The sequence below is a fragment of the Hippichthys cyanospilos genome, chromosome 2, assembly GCF_059441005.1.
Source record: "Hippichthys cyanospilos isolate Australia breed blue-spotted pipefish chromosome 2, RoL_Hcya_1.0, whole genome shotgun sequence".
In the NCBI taxonomy this organism is placed as follows: Eukaryota; Metazoa; Chordata; class Actinopteri; order Syngnathiformes; family Syngnathidae; genus Hippichthys; species Hippichthys cyanospilos.
In genome coordinates this window covers 33,877,601-33,903,530 of record NC_142370.1, presented here as the reverse complement: position 1 = coordinate 33,903,530, position 25,930 = coordinate 33,877,601, and the positions used below count along the sequence as shown (strand labels likewise).

The 25,930-nt window shown below is 38.8% G+C and overlaps 2 protein-coding genes and 1 long non-coding RNA gene across 10 annotated transcripts in view; 2 read left to right on the top strand and 1 right to left on the bottom strand.

Annotated features, from left to right (window-relative positions):
* prex1 (phosphatidylinositol-3,4,5-trisphosphate-dependent Rac exchange factor 1) overlaps positions 1 to 19,537 on the top strand; it is a 98,182-nt gene extending 78,645 nt beyond the window's left edge. The window contains exons 25-42 of one of the 4 annotated variants that reach the window (XR_015864739.1): positions 1,427 to 1,694; positions 2,748 to 2,966; positions 6,496 to 6,584; positions 7,082 to 7,164; positions 8,323 to 8,413; positions 8,497 to 8,625; positions 9,531 to 9,572; positions 9,770 to 9,987; positions 11,134 to 11,236; positions 11,972 to 12,115; positions 13,889 to 14,003; positions 14,975 to 15,041; positions 15,164 to 15,208; positions 16,203 to 16,378; positions 16,462 to 16,564; positions 17,467 to 17,534; positions 17,610 to 18,612; positions 18,695 to 19,537. Coding sequence is in view for 3 of the 4 variants with exons in the window: in XM_088407577.1 (XP_088263703.1) it covers positions 1,427 to 1,694; positions 2,748 to 2,966; positions 6,496 to 6,584; positions 7,082 to 7,164; positions 8,323 to 8,413; positions 8,497 to 8,625; positions 9,531 to 9,572; positions 9,770 to 9,987; positions 11,134 to 11,236; positions 11,972 to 12,115; positions 13,889 to 14,003; positions 14,975 to 15,041; positions 15,164 to 15,208; positions 16,203 to 16,378; positions 16,462 to 16,564; positions 17,467 to 17,534; positions 17,610 to 17,652 (2,003 nt within the window). In the remaining variant the exon portion in view is untranslated. The other 3 variants (XM_088407577.1, XM_088407578.1, XM_088407579.1) reach the window with 3 other exon arrangements.
* LOC148428338 (uncharacterized) lies at positions 1,427 to 8,544 on the bottom strand. Its single transcript, XR_015864740.1, has 3 exons — positions 8,473 to 8,544; positions 2,459 to 2,566; positions 1,427 to 1,818 (listed from the first exon to the last, which is right to left on the bottom strand). It is a non-coding gene; the product is annotated as an uncharacterized LOC148428338 (long non-coding RNA).
* A 1,136-nt stretch (positions 19,538 to 20,673) lies between the features above and the next one.
* Positions 20,674 to 25,930, top strand: part of kcnq2a (potassium voltage-gated channel, KQT-like subfamily, member 2a) — a 30,161-nt gene continuing 24,904 nt past the window's right edge. For 2 of the 5 annotated variants that reach the window (XM_088407792.1, XM_088407797.1), the window contains exon 1: positions 20,674 to 21,198. In XM_088407792.1, the coding sequence (XP_088263918.1) occupies positions 20,891 to 21,198 (308 nt within the window). In that variant the 5' untranslated portion in view covers positions 20,674 to 20,890. The remainder of the gene's footprint in view (positions 21,199 to 25,930) is intronic. The other 3 variants (XM_088407793.1, XM_088407794.1, XM_088407796.1) reach the window with 2 other exon arrangements.

The window sequence follows — 25,930 nt, the reverse complement described above, 5'->3', positions numbered from 1 at the left end:
TGGAACTACTGCACTACATATATTTACTTCAATCTTAAATTATTAAACATTATACAGTAACTGTACTGTTATCCCTTCCCGTTTTCATCCCTTGGCTGTAGTCTCACGGAGAGCTGCGGTTAACCTCGTATTAGCGGCGCCCGGGAGTCGAATTAGAGTGAAGCCTGTAGCTGACCAAACATGATAACAATCATAGTTTACGCTTCACATACCGAAGTTCCTTCGTGAACGTCAAATCACTACTTTGTGCATGGCCACAAAAAAGCCTTGGCATAATAGTTCCACAAAGCAATACAAACATCACAACCTTCTTTATTTCGTGGTATTTTTTTTTTCCAAAATAATTTTTCGCATAATTCCACCCACTCTCATGAAAGAAGTAAATGCAATGCAGCTGTCTAGACATCATCTTTTGCATTGTTCCTCACGCTTTACTTGTGCTTCATCAGACATCTGCCCGGCAGTTGCATTGAGCAGATGTTCTCATTCATCTTAATAATGTAGCTTTTAAAAATAGAGCTTTATGTCAACGTTTCTAATAATAGTCAGTCATGGCCCAAAGCAGGATTTCTCAAGTTACTGCTGCTTATTTTGTCTTTGAACTGAAATAAACGTTTGACTTTACTCAGGCTGGCCTGTGACTCAACAAGCTCGTCCTTAAATGGAAAGGAGACAACAGTGTTGCGTCGTACATCGAAACATCTGCTGCGGATATCGGAGTCAGACAGTCCAGTCTGTTTTTCACCCACCGCAGACCACATGTTTTCTGTACTCTGCCATATTTTGCTCTGCAATACTTATTTCTTTTTCTGCCAAGTACCTCCTAATCGGTGCAAGCATTTTTCGATGAAAAAAAGTCAATAAAATCAAATGCTGCGCTTGATTGATTCTACTTTGAATTTTAGATTGGTCGTGCTATCACTACTCATATTTGATTCATATTTTTTATATTTGATCAGGGATTTCCACACTAGTGACAATGCATATAAAACACAAAAGAATTCAAGTCCCTGTAACACAGTTTAGCAATAGCTTCACGATCCGGCCCAAAAATAATATGTTTTTTCACTAGTCATTCTGTAGGATTTATTCCAATTTGATTGAAGTAATAAACCCCCAAAACAACAACTATTAAAATGCATCTAAAAAAATTGTCATTATAATGGTTTTATGTGGTCCAAAATTTGGACAATTATTATTTCTGCAAACAAAATCTCGCACGTCCAGCTGCAATCGCATAGAAATGTCGGAATCGTTGCATTTTGAAACTTTACATGTTTTAATCATCTACTGGAAATTTCAGCTCCCGAGTGTGTTTTTTTTCCCCATTGATTGTTTCATGATATCACAAAAAAATCCAAGAAATGTCCATAATTTGTAACATAAAGCCACAGGGGCTAATGGACTCTTCTATTTTCGCCTGCAGCCCAGCTGAACCCCATGTCACACACCCAGCATTGTGTGACAAGCATGGGAGCACCTTCTTGGAATTCTTCGGGCCTGGACGGGGAGGACGCCGAGGAGTCCATGAACGGGGGAGAAGGTCTGACGGACGGCCGAGGTCACGGCGAAGGCGGCTTGAGTTTTTTGCTCAAGCAGGAGGACACAGAGACGCAGGACGCCTACCTTCACTTGTACAGCCGCCTGGACGTGGCCGTTCGAGAAATGAAGCAATACGTGGCCCAGATAGACGTGTGAGTGGGATGTCTGGATTGTTCTCTTCTTGTCTTTCGTTCAACGGGAAGTCTCGGCTTATCTTATCAAAACATCGGCGGAGACGTTGGCGCGTCTCGCCTCCACAATGATATTTTGAAAACTCTGCGGAAAGAGTCGGGAGTTGTGGAACCCGCGTCATTTGTTGCCTTGTTTAAAGCTGAGGATTTAAAAAAAGAACATTCCTCGGGCGCAAAATATTTATGGGCCAGTTGGGCGCATGAATAGAAGAGTGAAAGACATGCTCATTGTGAGTGTGTACAGAGGAAGGGGTGTAACATGCAACAGTCGCTGAAATCTTTGATTGTGAGGGGGCTTTGTTTTGTGACATAATACAAGGTTAGATTTTTTTTTTTCTGCAGAGCAGTTTTGTGAATTTAAGCGTCGAAAGAAAATAGACCTAATCAGCTGATTTTGTTAGCTTATTTTTTTCTTTCGTGTTAATTCCAGAGACTTGATTTTTTAAATGAAACAATAATAATGGTATTATTAAGGATTATTATTAGTATCATCCGTTGTTGTTATTAAACACAACAATGGCCTTTTTTCATTCTGCTTTTCAAATATGTGACTGCATTTGAATGCACCGTATGTCTCATCGAGTGGCCAAGACAGTCAAGCTAATCAGAATGGAAACACCGCTCCTAGAATTTCTTTCAAAGTAAAAGCTTGTCAGGCTATTGCATTGATGTTCATTTATTACCAGATGTGTTTATTTTGAAATTGGCCTATAGCGTCACGTTACCTAAAGTCTCGTTTCATTCCGCGTCGTCAAAATCCTCCCAAAGATGATCCCAGTGTGTTTTTCTCCTCTTCCGCTTGACGTGACTGTTCTTGCTCCTCCGACGGCAGCCTTTGCAAGAACACACATGTTTTCATTCAAAACCATCTGAGAACATTGGCGGCCATGAATCCATTTGTTTGCATTTGAAACCACTTATTTTAAACGTTCTATTACAGTATAACTTATTATCATTGTAAAATGTTTTTTGGGAGATTTGTTTGAACTGAAGATTTTTCCTCTATTTCTGTAGTCTCTTATCATCCATCACGGAGCCCACGCAGATCCAAACCGGCGGGGGAGAGGCTCCCGCCTATGAGACGGGTCAGCCTCCTCCTTTGGGCCCCTGCGAGGATAACTGCGACCAGGACAAAGTGGAGCATGGCGGCATCAAAAGGGTTTGCTTCAAGGTGAACGAGGAGGACCAGGAGGACTCGGGTCACGACACGATGAGCTACCGAGACTCGTACAGGTGACTCAATCATCTCGGCGCAGGGATTCAAATGCCAACTACTGTACATTCTGAATCGTTTTCTCCATTCAATTAATCCCAAAAATGTATTTGTAGGCTCTTTAAGAGTACATACATTCAATCACAGGTACTTGCTGTAGTTCCCCAAATATAAGACCGACTTTTTCCCCAAAAATGAAGGACAAATATATGAGTGCGTCCTATAAACGGCAACTTTAAATTAGACCAACATAAGATGAGTTTTGACGCATATCGGCCGTAATCTTGCGTACAATAATTACCGTAACGGGACGAGCTACAGGGCAGACGTAAGGTTGTTACGGCCTTATTTTCGGTAAAAGAAGCGGGCAGACTGAACCAACTTCCGAGTTTGTCCTCGTTCACTCACAGGAATGTTACTAAAACTCAGAGGATCATCTAAAAGTAAATAAAGAAATAGACTCACATTCTGAGCATATTTTGGAGTGGACGAGCATGTATACGCAGGAGGATGATAGTGCAAAATATTATGTACTCAGCAGCATTCCTGCACTGTGCAGGATTTGTTAGGTGCATGTGTGCACGTGGTAAATTACGATACTGTAATTTATGTATTTATTTATTTTATGGCTTTGGTTAAACATGGCCCTAAAAATGGCTGGTTCCAAAGGAATTCAGTTCTAAAGTAAATAATTACTATGTACTATTTCAATCAATTACTTTATTTACTTTATTAGATTACTTTAGAAGTTATCCTCTAAAAAAAAAATCGGGTAAAGAATAATATTTGGGTCAACTAGACCAATTTCTTCGTTGTTTTCTCAAAATCAACTCAATTTTTGACTGGCACAATATGACCCATTTTTTGAAGATGATTTGCACAAAACCACCCGTTAAAGTTGAGTCAGATTGACCCAAATATTAGGCCTGTCTTTTCTTTTTCATTTAATCCAACTGTCTTTAGAGTGTAATTAACCAAAGCGATGGATTAATTCCATACTTAATTACTGAAAGAAAGCAGAAAGAAAGAAAGAAAAAAAAACGTGTAAATAAGCCGGGATTGAACGTCTGACCAAAAAAAAAAAAAAAACGAAAAAACACGCCTTTGGGATGGAATGAGTTAACATTGGATGAGCATGTCCTGAGAGTTTCCAAACGGAGACACAGGAAAGCCTGGTCTCACACCTGGATTAAACACCAGCAAGTGTTTCAACTCCTAAAGTGACTTCACCAAGCCATAATGCATCTCATTTCCCCCCTTCGGAGCCTGACGATTCATTCCAGATGTCGGCATTTTCATTTAACGTCGCCAGGCTAAAAATGACTTCAAATGCTTTGCTCTGATCTGCTTATGTAATTTGCTTGTTGTGAGCTCACTGGAGACGTGTGTGAGCGCGGGTGTGTGTGTGTGCGCCCCGCTGAAGTGCGGCCTCCACCACCCACAAAGATGTAGTTATTGGTTGTCGCTGAAGTGGGACGGTCTCTAATAGAGGCAAAAGTTTTGGGGCGCGGCCCAGTCTCTCATTAAAGTTCAGCCGCAACTCATCTCAATAGGATGCCGTGGAAAATGTACTCGCTCGTTTGACAAAAAAATTTAAGATAAAGGTAGGACGATGCATAGAGGAGTATATTGACTCATTTAATCGTAAAAACATGTTTTTGCGGGTTTTGTTTTATTTTTAGGAATGCAGACATCCGTTCCCAAGTACTTTTTTGTACATATTTTTGCCATTTTTGTGATTGTTTGGCCAAAGGAGTTTTTATAATTGGCTGGTATTAAATGACTGGAATATTAAAGGAGAAAATAACTATATTTACTAATTGACATGTTTTTGCAGGTTTTGTTTTATTTTTAAGAATGCAGACATCCGTTCCCAAGTACTTTTTTGTTCATATTTTGTCCATTTTTGTTTGGCCAAAAGAGTTTCTAAAATTGGCTGGTATTAAATGGAATATTAAATATGGAATAAAATGGAATAAAAAATATGGAATATTAAAGGAATAAATAACTATATTTACTAAATTACGTACTATATTTATAAATATTAACACTTAAACAGGTTACTTAAAAGAACCATCCAAAATAAATGAACTTAAATCAAAAGGAGTAGGAAGAAGTTCAAGAACTTACCTATCCCTTTTTTATTCTAAATTATGATGATAAAAAATATATAAATTAAGTATACTCCTTTGATAAATATACAAAAATATAATATTGATAATAATCAGCTTTAGCACTTTAGTACCAGAAATAATCAATTATTTTTTATTTATAAAATAATCGATTACGTTACTTATTAAGTAACTGATTATTTTAGTACCTAAAGTGGAAATATATACACAAATGTATGTGTAAATAGGTATGGGCCAATTGAATGGAACCACAGTCTAATTTTCAAATTTTGTTTTTCAACCCTTTTTTTTGTCATAGTACAAAGAGAAACAGTATGCCGAAAAATCAGTTATTTTTTTATTATGCATTTTGTAACAATAGCCATTTCCGGAAAAACAAACTTTCACAGAGTAATATGCAGTTTTATTCTGTATTTCACGCTTCAAGACAGTGAACGTCACAGAAACTAGCATAAAAAAACAATACCGTTTTATTGACATTACTTACTAACTTACTGTTTTTTTACTTATGTATTTTACACACACACATACACACATTAAAAAAATATATATATGTATATATATATATATATATATGTGTGTGTGTGTATATATATATATATATATATATATATATATATATATATATATATATTTGTGTTCATCATGACTTGCACCGACAAATAAAAATCGTAAAAAGCCAAGCGTAAACTTGAGCCAAACCGGCGACAGATTGTCGCGTTAACACCATCCACTTAATTGCTGCCGCCCTGCCCAGCCTCACCAAGCAGACACACACGCGCGCACACATTAGGAAGCACAAAAGCGTCAGGCAGGTGATAACTCGCCATCGCTCCCCTGCCGAGCCATGCGGGAGGAAGACAAAGGCCGTTTTGTCATGTTGTTGCACGGTCGGCCCGACCATCCATCATTCTGAACTCATTTGCACCGCCTCTGAGCCAGTCAAGTGCACACAATTAAAATTGCTTGTTAATTTAATATATCATCTATATATATTATTCTCAACTGCTACAATTAATTCAAGATTCATGAGTTTTATTGTCACATTAATTTTTTTACCCGCCACCACTAGGAAATGCACAGGCATGTTACTGTTGTGTTGGTGCAGTATCTAACTGTTGAAAAATATCTTGGTGCTGGGCTTATTTTTAAACATGCAGGCATCTTATAGTCTGAAAATTTGTCAACTTATGCTTCTATACTTTTTTTTGAACGCCTCTTTTGTTGTCGCTTCAGCAAGAAACATTTCATTACCTTTGCTATACTGTAAATCACAAAAAAAGACATCTGCAATTAGAAACGTATTCAAGTGTATAATTACAAGATGAAGCTTAGCAAGAGTTACAGAGTGGAAAGACGCCCTCAGCCATGTTGCCATCTAACAGTACGTTGTTGTTTTATGTGCTTTTTGCGTCAGTGAATGCAACAGCAACCGAGATTCTGTCCTGTCCTACACGAGTGTGAGGAGTAACAGCTCTTACCTTGGGAGTGATGAAATGGGATCAGGTAACAAAAAAAAGAAGAAAAAAACCTAAATGAGAATTTGTTGGAGGCCATTTTTTTGGTCGTTTACTGTTCTGCCAAAATGCCACACGCTAAGCCTTTTTATCTGCATTCGCACACTTTCACACCTTTATTTAATTGTTTTTTGGTCTGAGAGCAAGAAAAACTATGTCACTGAGATGAACTACTAACGCCGTCACAAACGTTTGCATGAAAAAATATCGACGCATTTGCGGTTTTTCTGTTCGCTGATAAGAAATATGAATAAAAATGCTAGCACTGGTTTTAAGCTGATTATCTACTTTATCTGGCTATCATTTTGACGGATGAGCCAGGGCACTTCATTTCTAACGGGCTAACGGCCAAAAGAAATATTCTTCCTTAGAGTAAGTTGGTCCTTTGTAGGGAGTAATGCTAACAAAACACGGAACTAACATTTGCACACTGATGAGTTAAATGTGCGTAGGGATTTTGTAAACAGCATATGTTGTACTTGCTAGGGGATGAGCTGCCTTGTGACATGAGGATCCCCTCGGACAAACAGGACAAGCTGCACGGCTGTCTCGAACACCTTTTCAACCAGGTGCGTTCACTTTTGATTACATGTACGATACGGCAATACAAGGCTTGATTTTTATTTATTTTATTTTTTTTGCTGAGCAGTTGTGTGAATCATTGAGTGTATTTCAGGAGCAATTTTCAAATTTTGTGGAGCATTTTTTTTTTGCAAGTTTTAGAGTCCTGAGCTTTGTTTTTTCATGTTTGAGGCAACGATAGCCCTTTATCCTTATAGGTTTGAACTATCCGACTGCATTTGAATGCACCATATGTCCTATCTTCATCTCAAGAGCTACCAGAAACCTGAACATGTCAAGTTAATGAATGAATGAAATAATTAATTAATCTTTATTTTGTAAGGAATATGCACTTGAATGCATTTAGAGGTTATAGCGAATGCTAAGTCTCAAATCTGGTCCCGAGTTGCATTTTTTCAAAATATCACAATATGGTAAAATTATCAAATATACATCAATACAAAAACCAAAGACACTACACAATTCAAACCTTAATTACTTAATTGTTAATTATTACTATTATTATTAATTTACCCATATAGGTTTGAACTATCCGACTGCATTTGAATGCACCATATGTCCCGTATTTATCCCAGCAGCTACCGAAAACCTGAACATGTCAAGCTAATCTAAATGCAACCAGCGCTCTGAGGAAAACCTTCAAATTAAAAGCCTGATTAGGCTATTGCATTATTATCCACGTATTATTTAATGTTTATTTTGAAGTTGGTCAATGTAGCGCATTGGTAGCATGAAACATTATGTTGTCTCAGCGTTTGATAGGACTACTCCAACTCTTGTCTGGTCCTACGATAGCAGCCTGGACCATGTTGATTGTTCCGTACGGATTACCGAATAACTAAAAAAAAACAGCCACTTTTTTATCATTCCAAGCTTTTGTGGGACTGTCTGCAGGCGTTCTCAGTTTAGTGAGTACATGTGCTTACATGAGGCATAAAGTCCAAAATTTGCACCGCGAAAAATGATGCAAAAGCGCTTATTTTGTGCCTTGTAATATTCTAACATTGCTACATGCCAATGGACATGCGGTTACTCTTCAACAACAATAAAAAATCCCTTCAGTTTTGAGTTAAAGCTACAAATTTGTTTGCATTCCCACGAGTTTGTTTTTACTTGTTTTGTTTGTTTTAATGTGTCGCACACAGGTTGAATCCATCAACTGCCTCCTCAAAGGAAACGTCATGACCAAGGCCTGTGAGGAAACCAGGCACTTTTACTCCGACCACAGCCAACCAGGTTGATGTTTGCTCATATTTGTTCACGTCAAAAGTGCCAGCAGCCAAATGCGCACTCACATTTTGCTGGCTTCATCCGGACAGAGTTTCGCCAGACGGAAGACTGGACGGTTCGTTGTCGTTACGTCATCCACAAGAACATCCAGGAGGACCCTTGGAACCTTCCCAGTTCTATTAAAACTCTGGTGGAGAGCTTACAGAGATTTGTGGATGGTTTGTTAAATACACACACACTTTTCCGCACTATAAGGCGCACCAATTATAAGGCGCACCCTCAATTAATGACAAATTTTAAAACTTTTTCCATATATAAGGCGCACTGCATTATAAGGCGCAACAGTAGAAGCAGTCAAACTTTATTAGTGGATTATAAACCAGCTTTCTGACAACTCCATTCACTCCCAAAATGAATAAACATCTGCCTTATGTTTTATTAGTATTTCCGTGATAGTTTATCTTTTAACAGCAAAGTATAACAAGTAGTGTAACATTTATATCGGGGACCTTTTCCTCCAGTGCGATCATAATATAGTAATACTCAAACTAATAATATTAACTCAAATAATAACTCTAAACTCTCAATAGCATAATAAATCAATGTCAATATGAACAACCTTCACTCCCAAAATGAAGAAACAACTGTTTTATTTTATTAGTATTTCCGTGACAGTTTATCTTTTAACAGCAAGGTATAACATGTAGTGCAAAATTTATATCAGGGATCTTTTCCTTATATGCGAAACATGTAGTGCAACATTTATATCAGGGATCTTTTCCTGATATGCAACCACAATAGAGTAATACTCAAAGTAATAACAATAATAACTCCAATAATAACTCTAAACTCTCAATAGCATAATAACTCAAAATGAGCAACCTTGTTCAAGTGTAAACACACAAAAGAAACAGGTAAAGCTTACTTTATCACTTCATTCCCCATCTATGAATCCCAATCTCAATATTGATCCATATACAAGGTGCACCATCAGATTTAAAAAAAAAAAATAATAAGGCTTTTAGGTGCGCCTTATAGTGCGGAAAATACGGTATATTTGTACGGTGTATGTTTATACTGCGCATACTCACAATGATTATGATGTTCTCATCTTTTATTGCAGATGGAAAGAACCAACTTCTCTTGGCCCTGCTTAAATGCACAGGTAGTGTAACACGTTCTTTTTATTGTAATGACCAATAAAAATATGAACCCAGAACCGCACGACAAGTTCTCACATTTTGACTCATATTCGGATAGATGAATGGACAAATAGCGCACTCTACATGAAACGTACCTTTTTGTGGACTTACCTGCCTCATTGGGACCTTTCAATAAGGATTGTGGTCTTGGTTTCACCAGACACGGCTCTGCAGCTCCGGCGCGATGTCATCTTTTGCCAGGCCGCCACAGCCGCCGTGTGCACGCTGAGCGAGCAGCTGCTGGCCGCGTTGCGAGGCCGCTTCAACAATGCGGGCGAGTACCAGGAGGACAGCAAGGAAACCAGCCGCAAATGGCTGGAGCAAATATCTGCCATCGGTGTGCTTTTGCACTTTCAGTCCACGCTAGCGCCGCATGTGGTGAGAACAAGTAGTGCATCTTTTTACATGTGGTTATGTGTGCCATGTACAATACATTACTTGCTTTAAAATTGGGATGAAGTATTAAGTGGAGACCAAATAATGATTCCCATTTAAATAAAATAATTCATGGAAAGAATAATTACTAAGACCTCATGAAGGTTACTATTTAAATAAAAATAACAAAAGTTTTGAAAATAATTAAAATTATTAATAAAAGTAAAAACGCGATAATAGCAAAAGTCACTACGCTGTATATTTATGAAATTGAACTAAGAAGTTTTTTATTATGTATATGATTAGAGTATTACAACTTTTTTTGAAGGAATAGTGTGTAAGATTTAGACAGTTTTTCATTAAGGCCAACAGGGGGTGCTGTATTTACCATTGTCTGTAGCTAAAACAAACATGGCCGCCACTGGAGAAGTGCCACCCCCCATGTAGGATAATTTAATGTTGACTAGACCTATGATTATATTTAAAACATACCGGTGGTCATTAAGAACACATTCATTTGCACGTTTTTTAAATTTACAATCATTTGATTTTTTCCTTTTTAATGAAAAGTGGTCAAAATCTTACACACTGTCCCTTTAAGACTTGTGTGCTCCATGCTAAGCCAATCATAAAAGTCATTGAAAGGCTTGCAAATGTCATGAGTTGGACGCTATTGCCACCCAGTGGTTTTGGGGTGTCAACACAAAAATTTCTATTGCGCCCCGTTCACAAGATGGCGTTTAAAGGATTAATGCAAAAATCGGGGGAAATGCAGGATGAAACATACGATTTTCAATATGTCCAAAACGGACAATATTTCCCAATTTGAATGGCGGTAAATGAGCCGAACATGGGTTAATTTGTCACCTATGGGGTGTACCTCCCGGGATGGCAGCGCGGGATATTGAAACTCGTCATATTTTGACAATATTTAGATTCTTAGTGTGTTTTCATATGCTTTTCCTTTGATCTCACACTTCAAAAAGCTCGTGAAGTCAAAATATCCCCCACGGGTTTAAATTGTTGAACAAAAAGGGACACTTGGTAGAAATCCATGAAAAGGTTTGTTTGAATACTATTGTGAACTCAGTGCTTTCAAAGTGTCCTAATGGTGCATCTTCTCAACCTGCCCCCTCATCCCCGCTGCAGATAGAAGAGCGGACCATGCTGGGAGACACCAAGGCGGCTCTGTCAGACTTGGACAAAGTCACAGTGTTCTTCAGGCAACTGGAGGATGAATGTCTCGTTGCAAGTAAGCTACAAAGACGTATTCAGTCAGACCGCGCGGCCCAGTGGAAGCCCACCGCCGGTGATGAGCAGATGGATGCTTTAACGCAATTACAATAAAGTCCCATTATGTGCGCATATGCTCACTTGGACTTGACCGTATATTTTCTTCGGATCAGATTGAATACTTTGAATTGGGCGTTTGTTCCAATCTGGCAAAAACACCAGAATTATTGCATATAATACATAGATGTCAATGAAATGGCCTTGACAGGTTATTTTTCTATTTATTTTTTATTTATACGGAGCGCTTGACACACCAAGCTGCTGTTGCAATGGTGCATTCAAACACATTTGAACTTTTAATACTGATACAGAATAAAAGGCCATGGGGTCATTAAACATCATTAACTGTAACAATAATAATAATAACATTATCAGGAAATTATTGATGAAAAAGCCTGGGCCTTACAGGTAGCATTGTGAAGCCTTCACTTACCGCAAAGTCTGTCGAATGCATCTCATCCAATTTCACAGGCTCACAGCTTGTAAGCTTTTGAAGGAAACGTGCTGACCCCAGGGGGAATCTGTAAATGTCATCATTTCATTTCTCTGAGCGGTGTGTCACAGTCATAGAAATCTCATTACTGCTTCCACAGGTGCCTGTGTTTATACTGTGTGTGTGGATATATATATATATATATATATATAATTATGAAAATTGTGTTTAATTGTGGCTCTTTGTTCTTGCGTGTTTCAGATTCACCCGTGTGCTACCAGGTGGAGGGTAGCCGACAGGCCCTGAAGGTGACGCTGTACCTGGACAGCTGGCACTTCAGCGAGCTGCCCAGTCGGCTGCAAAACGGAGGCAACCTCAAACTTCACACCGTTCTTTTCACCAGAGGTATACGCGGGAGGCATGGGGCAAATCTATGAATTCCGTCATTATATTGTGGCTTCAATCTGGTGTGCGTTATGGTTGACCTAACGTTTTCTACTCCGGTTTAACGTCACCGCATTTTTTTTTCCCTTTTAACCCTTCCGCTACTGATTATTTTTCTTCGAAAAAAAATGCAACTTATTGCATATATTACTTGTTTATTCATTATCAGTTACCATCTGCCAAACTAAACACATAGTGTCCAACGCGAGGCTTTAAATAAACATCTTGATCAGATTAACTGATAAAATTCAACCTTAAACACGCTGTTCTGATTGTTTCAGTAATAAAGATTCCGCAGTGATGTTCAGGAGGTGTGATTTAAATCTGTAAATTCTGAGCTCACCGGGTCGCTCATCTGCTCTCATTGCACATTTAAGTGCTTTCATTAAGTTTGTCCGAAGCCATTTGCTCAGCTGGCGCCTTTACTTCAAAAGTCTTTTACACTCCCAGGCCGGCCCAGTGTGAATACTTCAGCTCGTGCATCATGGAGCCGAGCGCCAAAAAGTCTTTTATTTTCCACAGACAATCGCTTGTTGGGACACTTATCCAGCGAAAAAGCTCATATTTTGGTCAGATGTTTGTTTAGAGTGCTGCAATTTGCAGGACAAAGCTCATCTGTGAGAAAACAGTATAAAATGATATACACTGCCCTCTACTGGAGAAAGGTATTTCCTGCAAGTGTGTCGGATGGCCATCTTTTGATTTGATTCATATATTAGCGTTGTGCCGTCACTTTTGTTCAAAAAGACAACAATTACAAGATTTATTTTTTATGTAATGAAACAATGTAGACGATTCATTGCCAAAATTCACATATAATTCACATCACGCTACACTGCGGACCGAAAAGGATACTCCGCACACAAGGCTTTCTTTTCTTGCTTTATGGAGCTCTTGTAACAATTTTAATTGTGTGATAACTGTGACAATAAGAAAAACGAAACAATTACTATTTACGGACTTAAAAGATCACGCTAAAGTTAGCAGTAGGCTAATACTGTACCCAAAAAGCTATGAAACAATCTGAGCTTTCAACTTTTGAAAGTCTCAAAGAATAGCTTCCTCTATTTGTAGTGCTTGTACAGAAATACTTACAAAGACGATATGTTCTTAAAGTTCGAACGTTTCCAGTCACCATAAGCATAACACGCAGTTCTCACGTGCATTCGTTTTTTTTTTTTTTTTTTTTTATCGCCACTGAGACGTCAAAGATTGTCTCTAACGTAAGAGCACTCCCTCTGCTCCTCTGCTCCCAAAATTGTTTACAAACGATCCCCGTCAAGGATGTCTTACTTGTATCGTGGATTTTAAACTTTTATTTTGAAACTCCTTTATGAACTTATTAATATTTTAACTGTTAATAAAGTGTACTGTGACGGATGACTTTGAACCAAAGAAGAAGAAGAAGAAGAAGAAGAATCACCTTTATTGTCATTGTATAGCATACAACGAAATTTGGGTGCTACTCCTTAGTGCATTTCGTTAAAAAACAGAATAAATAAATTGACTTCCAAAAACCTTTAACTCATTCACTGCCATTGACAAATATACTTGTCAATTCTATTTTTCACGGTATCTGATTTTGCTCGACAATGGGGTAAAAGGAAAGGTGTAAATGCACAAACATATCAAATGAATTCAAAAACAACGTCGGAAAAATGGAGATCTGTTGTCCTACGCTGCGAAGAGCTGCGAGCCGCGTGAATTTCACTCTTCCCCGTCGTGTTTTTCAAGCACTGGAGCGACCGGAGGGGGTGTCCCAGCAGGACTACGCGGCTACGGAGGAGTTCCAGCAGCGCACCAACGCTGTCTCCTTGGAGAAGGTCAAAGTCTACTATCGCAAGCTCAGGTACTTACCGCACAGTCTGTTAAGTTACCTAACACAAACAACTCCCCCCCTAAAGTTGTTTTTTCTTTGAAGTAACAGACTAAAAACTGTTTTGGTTATTGATAACAAAAAAGACCAATTAAAATTTCTAGCCAGTCATAATTAGCGTTTCGCGGGCCACATACAATGATTTGGCGGGCCAGATCTGATCCCCCGAACCTTGAGTTTGAGACCTGTGTCCTAGAGGAAACACCGCATGTGAATTAAACGGTTTAAAGGCTTTACAATCTACTTCATTGAGATGATACATTCTTAAGTAATATTAAAGAATGTATAAAAAGATGTTTTGTGGGTGATTTAAATGGCATTTTAGTTGGTGTCATTGGGGAATAGGGTTTTGAGATACAAACAAAAGTTCAACGTGTATCTTGAGGCACAGTCTAGTATTAGAGACCCCCCCGCCCCCGATCAATCCCCCGGCCTTGAGTTTGACACCTATGATTTAAGGCAAACTAAAATCTGCTCCCGTTAATAAATGGAATAAACGATAGATCTGACAATTGAAGAAATAAGCTGAAATACTGTGCCATAAGTTTTGAGTGTGTTGGTCACACATTTCCTGTACCCAGTTTTGAGATCACAGGCTGGTAGGGAACAAAAACTGATTGATTTTTTTTTATCCTCCCAAATTTTAGGTTGAAGTCAACTTGCATATTTGTTATTTCAGCCAGAAACTCAAATCAGCATTTTGCGGGCCACATAAAATAATGTGGCGGGCCGGATCTGGCCCCCGAGCCTTGAGTTTGACACCCGCGCCTTAAGGCAAAACCTGAAAATATTTGGGAAAAAAAAAAATCCTAGAGATCAAAAGTCTGGCCTCTGAAAAAAATAAATAAATAAAAAAAGGTCACATAACGTCTTTGGGATTGAATGGTTCATAAGGTACTTTTAAAGGTGAGAAGCTGAAACAAAACCCTTTGGTGTCACAACAGGGCCTTCTATTTGGAGAAGTCAAACCTCCCCACGGACTCAAACACCACAGCTATGAAGATTGATCAGGTAAATCTTCTCACTATTGCGTACTTTCTTGCTTCTGCTGTTTTTCCAAGCGTTATGCAATTCCTGCAAGCTAAGCCCGCTTGCTTGCCATGTTGTGACTGAAAATATAAATGCGAGCGCAGATACTGGGCCGTGAAGTTAGAGATCTTCGACCGAGCATTGCAAAAGTAAGCTGAATGGGTGTCGTGTTCCCTAACTGGAACCCCGTTAGCTTGCCAAGACCCCCCATTAACTCCCACTAACATCTACACTTTAGCATCCTGTATCACCTCCATTTACTGATTAGATTTTATAGATTTTAGAGCCCCCGACTGACCGTAGCGCATAGAATTTTCAATTTTTAGATGAAAATACTCCAGTACGTAGCGTTAGCTAGCTTGTAGCGTCTTCTCTTTTGATTTGAAAGTGGGACGTTAAAGTTCTGGAATCATGAAGGTTAAATGATATAAGACAGTAAGACTGAGAAATTGAATATTTCTTCTTTTTTTTTTTTTTCATTTTCAATGTTTCAATTTAGTTCCACTGTTGCTGCAGTTTAACCCATTTGGGAATAACGTTTGGCTCGTCATGAGCCACCATAGGGCTGGGCAATAAATCAAGAGACCGCCATTCATTCCTCAATTTTTTAAAAATGAAGATTTGAAAATAAGCTAAATCAATCAATTTGTATCAAATTTACACGTTATTTTAAATGTACAAGTTATTCAATTTACACATAATTTGTATGTTTTTAATACTATATCTTCAAAACTTTTTTGGAGCAAAGCCATTGATTCGCATCTTTTCATCGTTTTAGTTCATGCTTTACTGGTGCCCCCTAGTGGCTGGTATAAAAAAAAGCCACACTCGACAATAAAGCCTCAGGGCTCAACTCATGAGAAAAAAGTTGCGTCTGATAATCTAAAATTTACGTTAATTCAGACCTTTAAATAAATGTTGGTTGGATTAATTTCTTCCATTACAATCAGTTAAAATCCTCCTCATCCAGAACAACGAAAGAAAATCGGGAACTTCTTTTACGATCCATACCCGACGCTCTCTCTCACCGGTCTTAATCCAAATTGATCAAATCGACGACGACAACTCCAGAGGCTTTTCCTTCCATCGCCGGCACGGGTACGGTGCGCGTGCCGGGAGTTGACCCCGTGTTCCGTCTCGCAGCTGCTGCGCCCCCTCAACACGCTGGACGACCTCTGTCGATTGATGCAGTCCTACGTCAACGTGCGCCCCGCCGCCCACGGCCACCCTTCGGGTGTCAGCGTCCTCTGCGTGTCCTCCGAGCTGTGCAACCGCCTCGGAGCCTGTCACGTCACCATGTGTGCCACGGGCATGCAGAGGTCAGCTTTGCGGACGGCGCGCTCCGCGCCCCCAAATGGCCTTCGCCCTAATATATACGTATATGTTCTTGTGTTCTTTGCAGAAGTACCCTAAGCGTGACACTGGAGCAGGCCATGATCCTTGCCAGGAACCACGGCCTCATGCCGCGATGCATCATGCAGACCATGGACATCATGCGCAAACAGGTAAACCTTGGAATCTAATAGGTGGGATTTCATAGTATCCTGTCTTAGTCCTAATTACCCCTAATTCCCCAAATATAGGGCGCACCCTTGATTTTAGGGTCAGATTCTGCTATTTTCTATGTTATCGTGTATAGGACGCGTCAACCATTTGGCGACAATGTAAAGATAGAAATAAAACAGTATCAATCTTATTTTCCTAACCTTCATATTTTCCTGCGTTCATATCTGTAAGTTACTAATTTGTTGCGGGCTAAGTGAAGTTTCTCTCAGATTTCCCACATCGCATGCACCCGAAGCAGCTGTTTTTCTCTTTCCTCGCGACGCACCGCGTGTTTATTTGACCATAAATACCTGAAATTGTGCATAATCCGTCTCACCAAGTTTATGAATGTGCGTACGTGCCAAAAGACCATTTAATAGATGAGTCAAACTTTAGTGTTCTCCAAACTGTTCACGCGGCTTCATACTTGGCCACTCCTAATTGAATCAGCTGAAGACATCATAACTTTTCTGTTCTTGTAATATTCCGGTGTGTGAACAAGGATGGACTCGGACGTTGGTTCAGTCTGCTCGCTTCTTTTTTTTTTTGGAAGATAATGCCGTAACAATCTTCGCTAACGTGAGCCGTTGTTAGCTGCTAACTGCCAACTGTCTTCCACCCTCCCTTTATGATAATTACTGTAAGTAAAAATACGGGCGATATAAACATGTGTATCTGCGAGTCGGATTATGGATCAATCTTATAAAGCCGGGGGGGGGGGGGGGGGGGGGGGGGGATAATTTAATTAGGACGCGGCCGAACTTTTGGTCTTCGTTTTTGGTCATATATTTGGGGAATTACGGTATTTTCGCTGCCTTTTTAAAAAAACTGCAAATCTGATAATTTCTCTGCCTGCCACTAGGGGGCCAGAGTTGAACTCTCTGCTAAAAACCTCAAAGTGATGGACCAGATGCCGCCGTCAGCACCAAGGTATTGCATATTCCATTTCTCTATCGCTTTTGCTTTGTCGAAAGTCCCTAATTGTAGATTTTGTCCTTCTAACAGACTCTTCAAGCTATGTTTGCCACCTTCGGATGGAGAACTCTAAGAATCATAGAAAGAACTCAGGCAGGCATGAAACCATCAAGTTTCTTGCCACCATCAAATCGAACCTCTTTCTCTTTAGTGCCACGGACTCCCAACGCAGCTCAATATCTGGCCTGACCTTTTGGAGACAGATGCAACCCGAAGTTTGCGGCAAGTTCTAATGTCTGCCTGAACTGTCGACGCAGATCTCACCGTAACCGGATTAACCGTTCTAGCTGTAGCCGCCATTGGAAACTCAGAGGTTGACCGTTTTTGCCTGGGACTGCAAATCAGCGGCGTTCCGCAGGGGTCAATGTTCGGACCACGACCGGACAGTATTCGGGCGGGATGGAAGCAGAAAGTCACGGCAAGGGGATGGAAAATCTGGGCTTTGGGGGTGCCTCAAACCCGGCGCGTGTGGTTACTGTGCAATTACTGTAGGATTAGTGTGAGTACTGTATCGCGGAACAATATGAAGGATAGTTATTTATTGTGTCGGAAAAAGGGGCATTTCTTGGACTCCATTATGTAAAAGACACCAGGTTTTAAAGAAATCCACTCGCATTCCAGCTGGTATATGGAACAGTATTTAAAGGACCAATGACCTGTAATCACCGCTTGTTTCTTGTCATCTATTTATGTAAGCTTTTAACAGGAGGTCTTTTCATTCGTATTCGGGACGGAAAACGGAATCGGGATCAAACAAAAGTGCCACGTTCTATCCGGTCAATGGAAAGCAATACTTAAGTCATTCTAGCCCAACGACATCGTTTTTATTTTGATTTTTTGTTCTTTTGGAGTCCAGAGAGTCAATCCCAGGTAGTTATATTTTTTTTTTTCGACGCAAGATTTTCAGCTGTTAAAGCTGGTATTAAATGAATTCAGTGCATTCATTAAATACAAAATGAATCAGTTACTTTAGTAGTGAATTAATTACTTAAGTATTAAAGTACTGAAATAATTAATTGAATTAATTACTTAAGTATTAAAGTACAGAAGTAATTAATTGAATTAATTACTTAAGTATTAAAGTACAGAAGTAAATAATTGAATTAATTACTTAGGTATTAAAGTACAGAAGTAATCAATTAGTTAAGGTACTAAAGTAACCCTAAGGTGACCCTAATTTACACAAAATTGGAAAAATAACAAAAAAAAAATAGTATGTACCTGAGATCGAAAGTCCGAATTCTTGAATAATGTAAAAATGCGTCTTTGGGATTGAATGAGTTCATCATTGTTAAATTATTAATATATTCATAAAAATGTACTACCTGAAGGAATTACCTTCTGATGCTGATGTTTATTTTAACATTTTAAATTGTCATAAAACTGTAGGTATTAAAGGAAGACTCGATGAGGGCATGTGACAGTGTTAGCAAAAAAAAAGTACTGTAAAAAGTCGGTAGGTGGCGCTACACAAAGGGATAACTTTTCTTTGTACAAACAAGCTGGAACAAGCGCAACTGTTAGCTTGTAAAAATGCCATATATTGTTTTTTTTTTTTTTAATAAATGGGCACTTTGTCTACGACGAGTGCAAGCTCACCGATGCAGTGTTGAAAAAGTTGGAAATGCATTTCGGCAGTCTTGACGCGCTGCATTCGTTCGACTAAAAAGTTTGATGGGCAAATCTGCACTGACTATTTATTGCAAAGAAATCGGGACCCAAACCGCATCCGATTCGGTTTCAAGCGGAGCGGCATGCTTTCAATTTGCTAATGACTGCAGCGTGTTGAATAAACCAGCATGTTCTTGTATTTACATTATTCTAATGTTTCTTACTGTACATATACCGTATTTGCAATTTTATCTTGCTTGAAAATAACTGTACAAAGGATCTTTGTTTCTAAAATGATCACTGTAAATGCATTCTTAACAAGCTAGTAAATAAAAAGTATGCCAGTCCGTGTGTGGTATGGATAGTAAAATCTACTCCGTCTAATATTGTACTCAGTTGTGTTTTATAAAACTTGGCAGCGAGTCCGTTTTTTCAGCTTTTATTGCCTGCTGTATATTTTACTCGCTAAAAAATAGACGATTGCATAAATGCTGTATTGTGATACTATCATTGTTAAAGTATTGCGATAATAATGTTGTGGTAGCGTTTTTTGTGTGTGTTTGTCCTTGGGTTTTACTACATGGTGGGGGCTATATTGCAGGTTTTATTGTCTTGAGAGGGACCTCTTCCACTTGTGGGGACCAATTTGGTGCCCCTGCCACGCCCCTTTTATGACATCATCCTCGTTCACCGTTGACCCCTGTGAATGGGTGGTGTGCGTTTAGTCTGCACCGGATGACAGTACCAATGCTCAAGGAATGAAAATAACATCTGGGGTTGTTTATGGGAACCAAAAAGTTGAAGTACTATGATAATACCCTTTTAATAAATTCTAAATACACTTTGTGGTGGAAACGCAAATTTTACAAAAGGGTAAAGGATAAACCAAGAAGCGATATTTACCCCCTTTATAATGATTGTTTTTGTGGAAAAATATGTAATAATAATGAAGTTGGTTCTTTTTGATAACAGATTTCTTCTATGATCAAAAGCGGACTGCTTAGGATGATTCTTTTTTGTGGACTACTACAAATGCAGTTTGAAAGGTTCTAAAGTTTAATAAACTGGACACGGATGGCAAGTTTGATTTATTTATTTGAACGCAAAAATGCTTAAGGGCTACTTGGCTGAAAACTAATTTCACAGGCGGTAACATCACTGAAAAAAGGTAGAGAAGCAATGCCCTAGACTAGAGGACGAGTATGACACCTGTGGCACTAGGCCCCTTGGGGAACATCATTTTTCCCGAAATTCCCGGTGGCCACCACGCCCCTAAAGGCGTTCTCGCTGCCATCTTTCCGCTTCCCTTAACGAGTTTTTTTTTAATGTTGCACTTACAAGCGTTATTTCTCCTCCGAATTCGCATTCGGCCGGAAGACGTATTAATTCCCTTAAAAGGCACAACATTGATCACTCGGCCAGCTGCTAAATGATGACCTGACAAACTACACTAAACTCCGCCTGCTTTTTTTTTTTTTTTTTTTCCTGACCGTCAGCCAGGCGGAAGTGGAAGAAGACGGGGTGAAAGTCAAAACTGCAGATCGGTGAGGAGAATATTCCATTTGGCTCTCCCGCACGGACCGCATTGGCCGCAGCCCCGAGCTCGCGCACACACATTTTGCACGCGCGCGCGCGCACGCACACTCGTCCCTGAGCCAGGGCGATGCATCCGGACGCCGCGGACCACTCCCGCTTTTAGGATGGTGCAAAAATCCCTCAACGGCGGCGTTTACCCGAGTCAAGCCGGCGAGAGGAAGCACAAGGTCGGCTTCGTGGGTCTGGAGCCGGGGGGTCCCGAATCCAGCCGGGACGGGGCGCTGCTCATCGCGGGCGCCGAGAACGCCACCAAGCGGGGCGCCGGCATCCTGTGCAGACCCAGAGGCAGCGTCTCCGCCGGGGCGAGGGCCAGACCCCCCAAGAAGAACGCCAGCTACCGCAAGCTGCAGAATTTCCTCTACAATGCGCTGGAGAGACCGCGGGGATGGGCGTTCATCTACCACGCTTATGTGTGAGTGCACCGAGCGTCTTCTCGGCCTTTTCTTTTTTTTTTTTTTTTTTTTTGGGGGGGGGGGTATTGCGGGATGCATGATGACGGATGTAAAAAGTTCATTCGGCGTTGATGCTGCGCGGCTGGCAAGTTCCTCTCTTTTTTTTTATTTTAGTCGTCGTTGTGTTGTCTTCGTTGCGACGTTTTGATGAGTGGTGGGACTTTTTTCTTTATTTTTTTGTAACTACTAATACGGTTATTGATCAATACCTACTTTCCGGTTCCGATATTGTCAACATTGGCTCGTATATTCTTTTAACCAATAAAGACACAAAAGTAAAAAAAAAAAAAAAAAAAGATCCAGATGTTTGAGATTTTGGTGGACAAATTGCTAAGGATCGTTTGCAGACAAAATGGGACCAAAATCTGAGACCCGTAATTTATGGTCAAAATGCCAACACGTCACAAAATAGTGAATTTTACAAAGGCTACCAGGACAGATGACTGCCCCCCCCCCCCCCCCCCCCCCCACACACACACACACACACACACTATTTTTTTCCATTTATTGTTTGATGTCAGCTACAAGAATTAAATAGTACTGAAGAATGTCTTGTCCCCCCCCCTTTAATTTTTTGAGGGCGCGGTGTTCCATGTCCACTGCCTTATTTATTTATTGTCAACTATAATGAAACAGACTGTAAGAATGTCTGGTGTGAAGGTCGGAAATTTGAGTGTGTGTTTAGGCGTGTGTGTGATGTGTGTGTGTGTGAGACGCGGGGGGGGCGGGGTTATCCGGTCTACATGTTTTTGAGAAAGCAATTTTTTTTGGTTTTTGATTTGAGTTGCCCGTGTTTGTTGAGCGTACTTGGATTACCAATTTTCAACATGACCTTAATAATATTAAGGTGTCAAACTCATTTTTGTCGCGGGCCATTTTGTAGCGACAACTTCCTTCATCGGGCCGATATGTTGAGGAAACTAAGTTGATTTGACGTGATCTCATAGTATTATTACTGTACACAACAAACTGATGCTGTAGTTGTTTTGAAATCACAAGTAAAGCATTCTAGTTTGTTCATTTATTGTTTATATTACGATAACTGAACAAACCAAAAAATCTCAACTTTATTTTTCATTATACGCGACAAGCTAGAGTTTAGCAAGAGACATGGAAACTTACGTGATTTGCTTTGGCGGGCCACATAAAATGACGTGGCGGGCCGGATTTGGCCCCCGGGCCTTGAGTTTGACACATGTGCCTTCATATTATAGTCGTAGAGACATTAAATTTGGGCAAACAGCGAGATCATAAACCGAAGAACCATTCTTACAATTAGCTATTATGTCAGGTTTTTTTTTTTCTATTATAGTAGCCGAATACATTGGGGCTTCCTAATAGCGCACGTTGTAGTTTCTGCCGTGTTGTACACGGGACCGGACAATAAGTAACACAACTGTAAAGAAATGTCGATGCCCTTTGTATAATTCACATTGTGGCTGTGAGTAAATTCTTGTCAAAGTGAAAATGCACGCTTGGGTAGTTGGCAGTCAAATTGGACCAAGTACTGAAATATTTACAGTGCATGGCAAATTGACTGCCTTGGAAGAAGTACTAAGAGACTGCTTTCATGGGAAAACAGACACACACACACACACACACACACACACACACACACACACACACACACACACACACACACACACACTGGCTGGTTTGTTGAAATATTAGCGTAATACCGTATCAGTAGAGTCAAAATCCATCCTCACCGGTTTGGGGAATCCTCAGACGGCCTCGCTTGCGTATGTGAGCGGGTGCAAAGAGGAATGCGGGCAAATACAAACATTGGATTTCGGAACGCATTAAAAAAAAACAAAATAAACATTGTAATAGTAGTGCTCTCGACCAGGGATGGTGTATTGTTTTGCACCAATTGAAGATGCCTCTTTTTCTCTAAAAGTACTAATCGTACTTTTCTACTTTTTAGCCTTTTTTTTTTTTGCTTCCTATGATGTATTGTGGCATGCAGAGAAGATATTCTAACCCAAGTATTTATTTATATTTTTTATCCACTATTTTTTTAATTAAAAGAGGTTCCAAAAATGTCTAGTTCTAGTAAAAAAGTAAAAGTAAAAGTAAAAGTAAAAAAAAGTACCTAATTAAGTAAAAATACCTATTTTATTTCATGTATTTAAGTAGCCATCAACCAGCCGTAATTAACCTTCTTTAGCTTGGTTTAAAAAAAAAAAAAAAAATAAAAATATATATATATATATATATATATATATATATATATATATATATATAACTAGGATTAAATGTCTGTATTTCCTAAAAAAATACAAAACAAAAAAAAAACAAAAACAAAGAAATAAAACGTAAAAGTACATCTTTGGGGTTGAATGAGTTAAGGTCTAGACTTTCATTCCCCAAAGGGTTAAACTTTTAATCAAAGTTCATGAAATTAAGGCATTAATAGAGGATGCGCACCAACCAACGGACGATGAATGCAGTGAATATTTATGTAGAATTCTTTCTTTTTGAAAACACCTTTGACACTTTGTTGATTATTTTTTTATGGACAAAATATTTATGAATAATAATAAAAATTAAGTTAATGATTTATTTTGGTGAACAAGTTAATACTATAAGACTAAAACACATTTTCCGTATATATATATATATATATATATATATATATATATATATATATATATATATATATATATATATATATATATATATTCAGCAGAAATCACTTGTAATTTCTGCTGGAGGAATTGTGAGACCTCAAGGTCATTTTTGTAGACTGTAAATCCAAGCCATGTGGATCGATAACTGGGATTGAACTATTTGAAGCAGTGTTGGAAAAGAGGCCGCTTGTCAATAAGAGCGTTAAATCCATCATCATATAGCAGCTTGACCTCCTACACTTTGCAGTTGGAGTGACGGCCGCTCATATGGAGCAACAACCGCGGAGGCCGGATCGTTTGTGAGCCTCGCTCAAAACGGAGAGGTCTCTTCAGCGGTGCGGAGGGAAAAAAAGGGGGTCACCTGCACCTTCGTGGAAAGGCAGGAGGCCCAAGGGCACCGAGGACACGCTTGCTTTTAACTTTTCTTTTTGCTGAGCTGGTCAGCTGGAAACTCATGTGGAGGGCGGCGGCAAACACATGCTCCTTGCAGAGATTTTTTTTTTTGTTTTTTTTTTAACGCTTTGACCTGTTCAGCACAAACTTACTAATGAGCCTGTTGGATGTTGTTTATTCCATAGTAAGCCAGAATTGTGTATATTTGTGGCCATTATTGTTACAAAACTAATATCAGAAGATAAATATGACCAGCATCATAAGTTTGTATTAAGTGGAATTGAATTTTAATAAGGTAACCATGTTTGGTTAGTTTGAGCTGAATTAATACTAATATGTACTACACTTATACATTAATACTTATTCACAATACATTAATTATTAAAAAAATATATATATACATATATATATATTTTTATATATATATATATATATATATATATATATATATATATATATATATATATATATATATATATATATATATATATATTATTTATTATTATTTACGGCTGGTTGATGGCTACTTAATTACATGAAATAATTCAATATTTTAATACCTAATTAGGTACTTTTACTTAATTAGGTACTTTTTTTTTTTTACTTAATTCATTTAGAACTAGACATTTTTGGAACCTCTTTTAATTAAAAAAATAGTGGATAAAAAATATAAATAAATTCTTGGTTTTGAATATCTACTCTGCATGCCACAATACATCATAGGAAGCAAAAAAAAAAGGCTAAAAAGTAGAAAAGTACGATTAGTACTTTATATATATATATATATATATATATATATATATATATATATATATATATATATATATATATATATATATATATATATACATACACTGTATATATAATTTAATATAAAAATAAGTAATATAATATTTCCTTTCATATATGAAAGATATATGAAAAATTGGTTTCGCTAGTTAAATATATAATTATTTTCAATCATATGTATTTATGGATGAGAAATATAAGCGATAAATCTAGATCAACAATTCAATTGAAATATTTGCATGTTCTCTAAATGAATTTGATTTCCCCCTCTGTTGGTTTTCTTGTCTTGGTGAAAGAAGAAAAGAGAGTGTTTTTTCTGGAAATGTTCCTACCTTTCGGGTCAGGTGACGCATATTCAGCGGGGGCCTGACAAATCCGGCAACCGACCCGACTTTAGCGATTTCCTCCGCTGGAGTTTGTCGCAGTCTATATTTAGCATGTCTAGGGAGCCAACGTAAAGCTGAGCGTTTGATCTGCGGCTCAGCAAGAAACGAGCTTTTCTGCTTCCATCAACACACACTCTGCTTGATTGATCAATGGTCCCAATTCCACACTCTAGATTACTTTGCCTCGCTGCTTTCCTCTCCAAAAATTCGATTAACTATGAAAAATCTTGCAATTAATAACTGTAAATTTCAGACTATACAACAAAACTTTTTTCTCATGATTTGAGCCCGGAACAACTATGACATAGAACTGAAAAGATGTAAATGAATGAAGCGCTATTGCTTTATGGAAGTTCGCCGGTACCGAAAACTTTATGATTTGGCTGAAAAGAACTACCGTGACCTAAAAACCGTAAACAACACCCGACGAGCGCCACGCTGGGGAGAGGTGAGGAGTCTGTTAAAAAAACGCTTGGAAGAACTGAGATTGT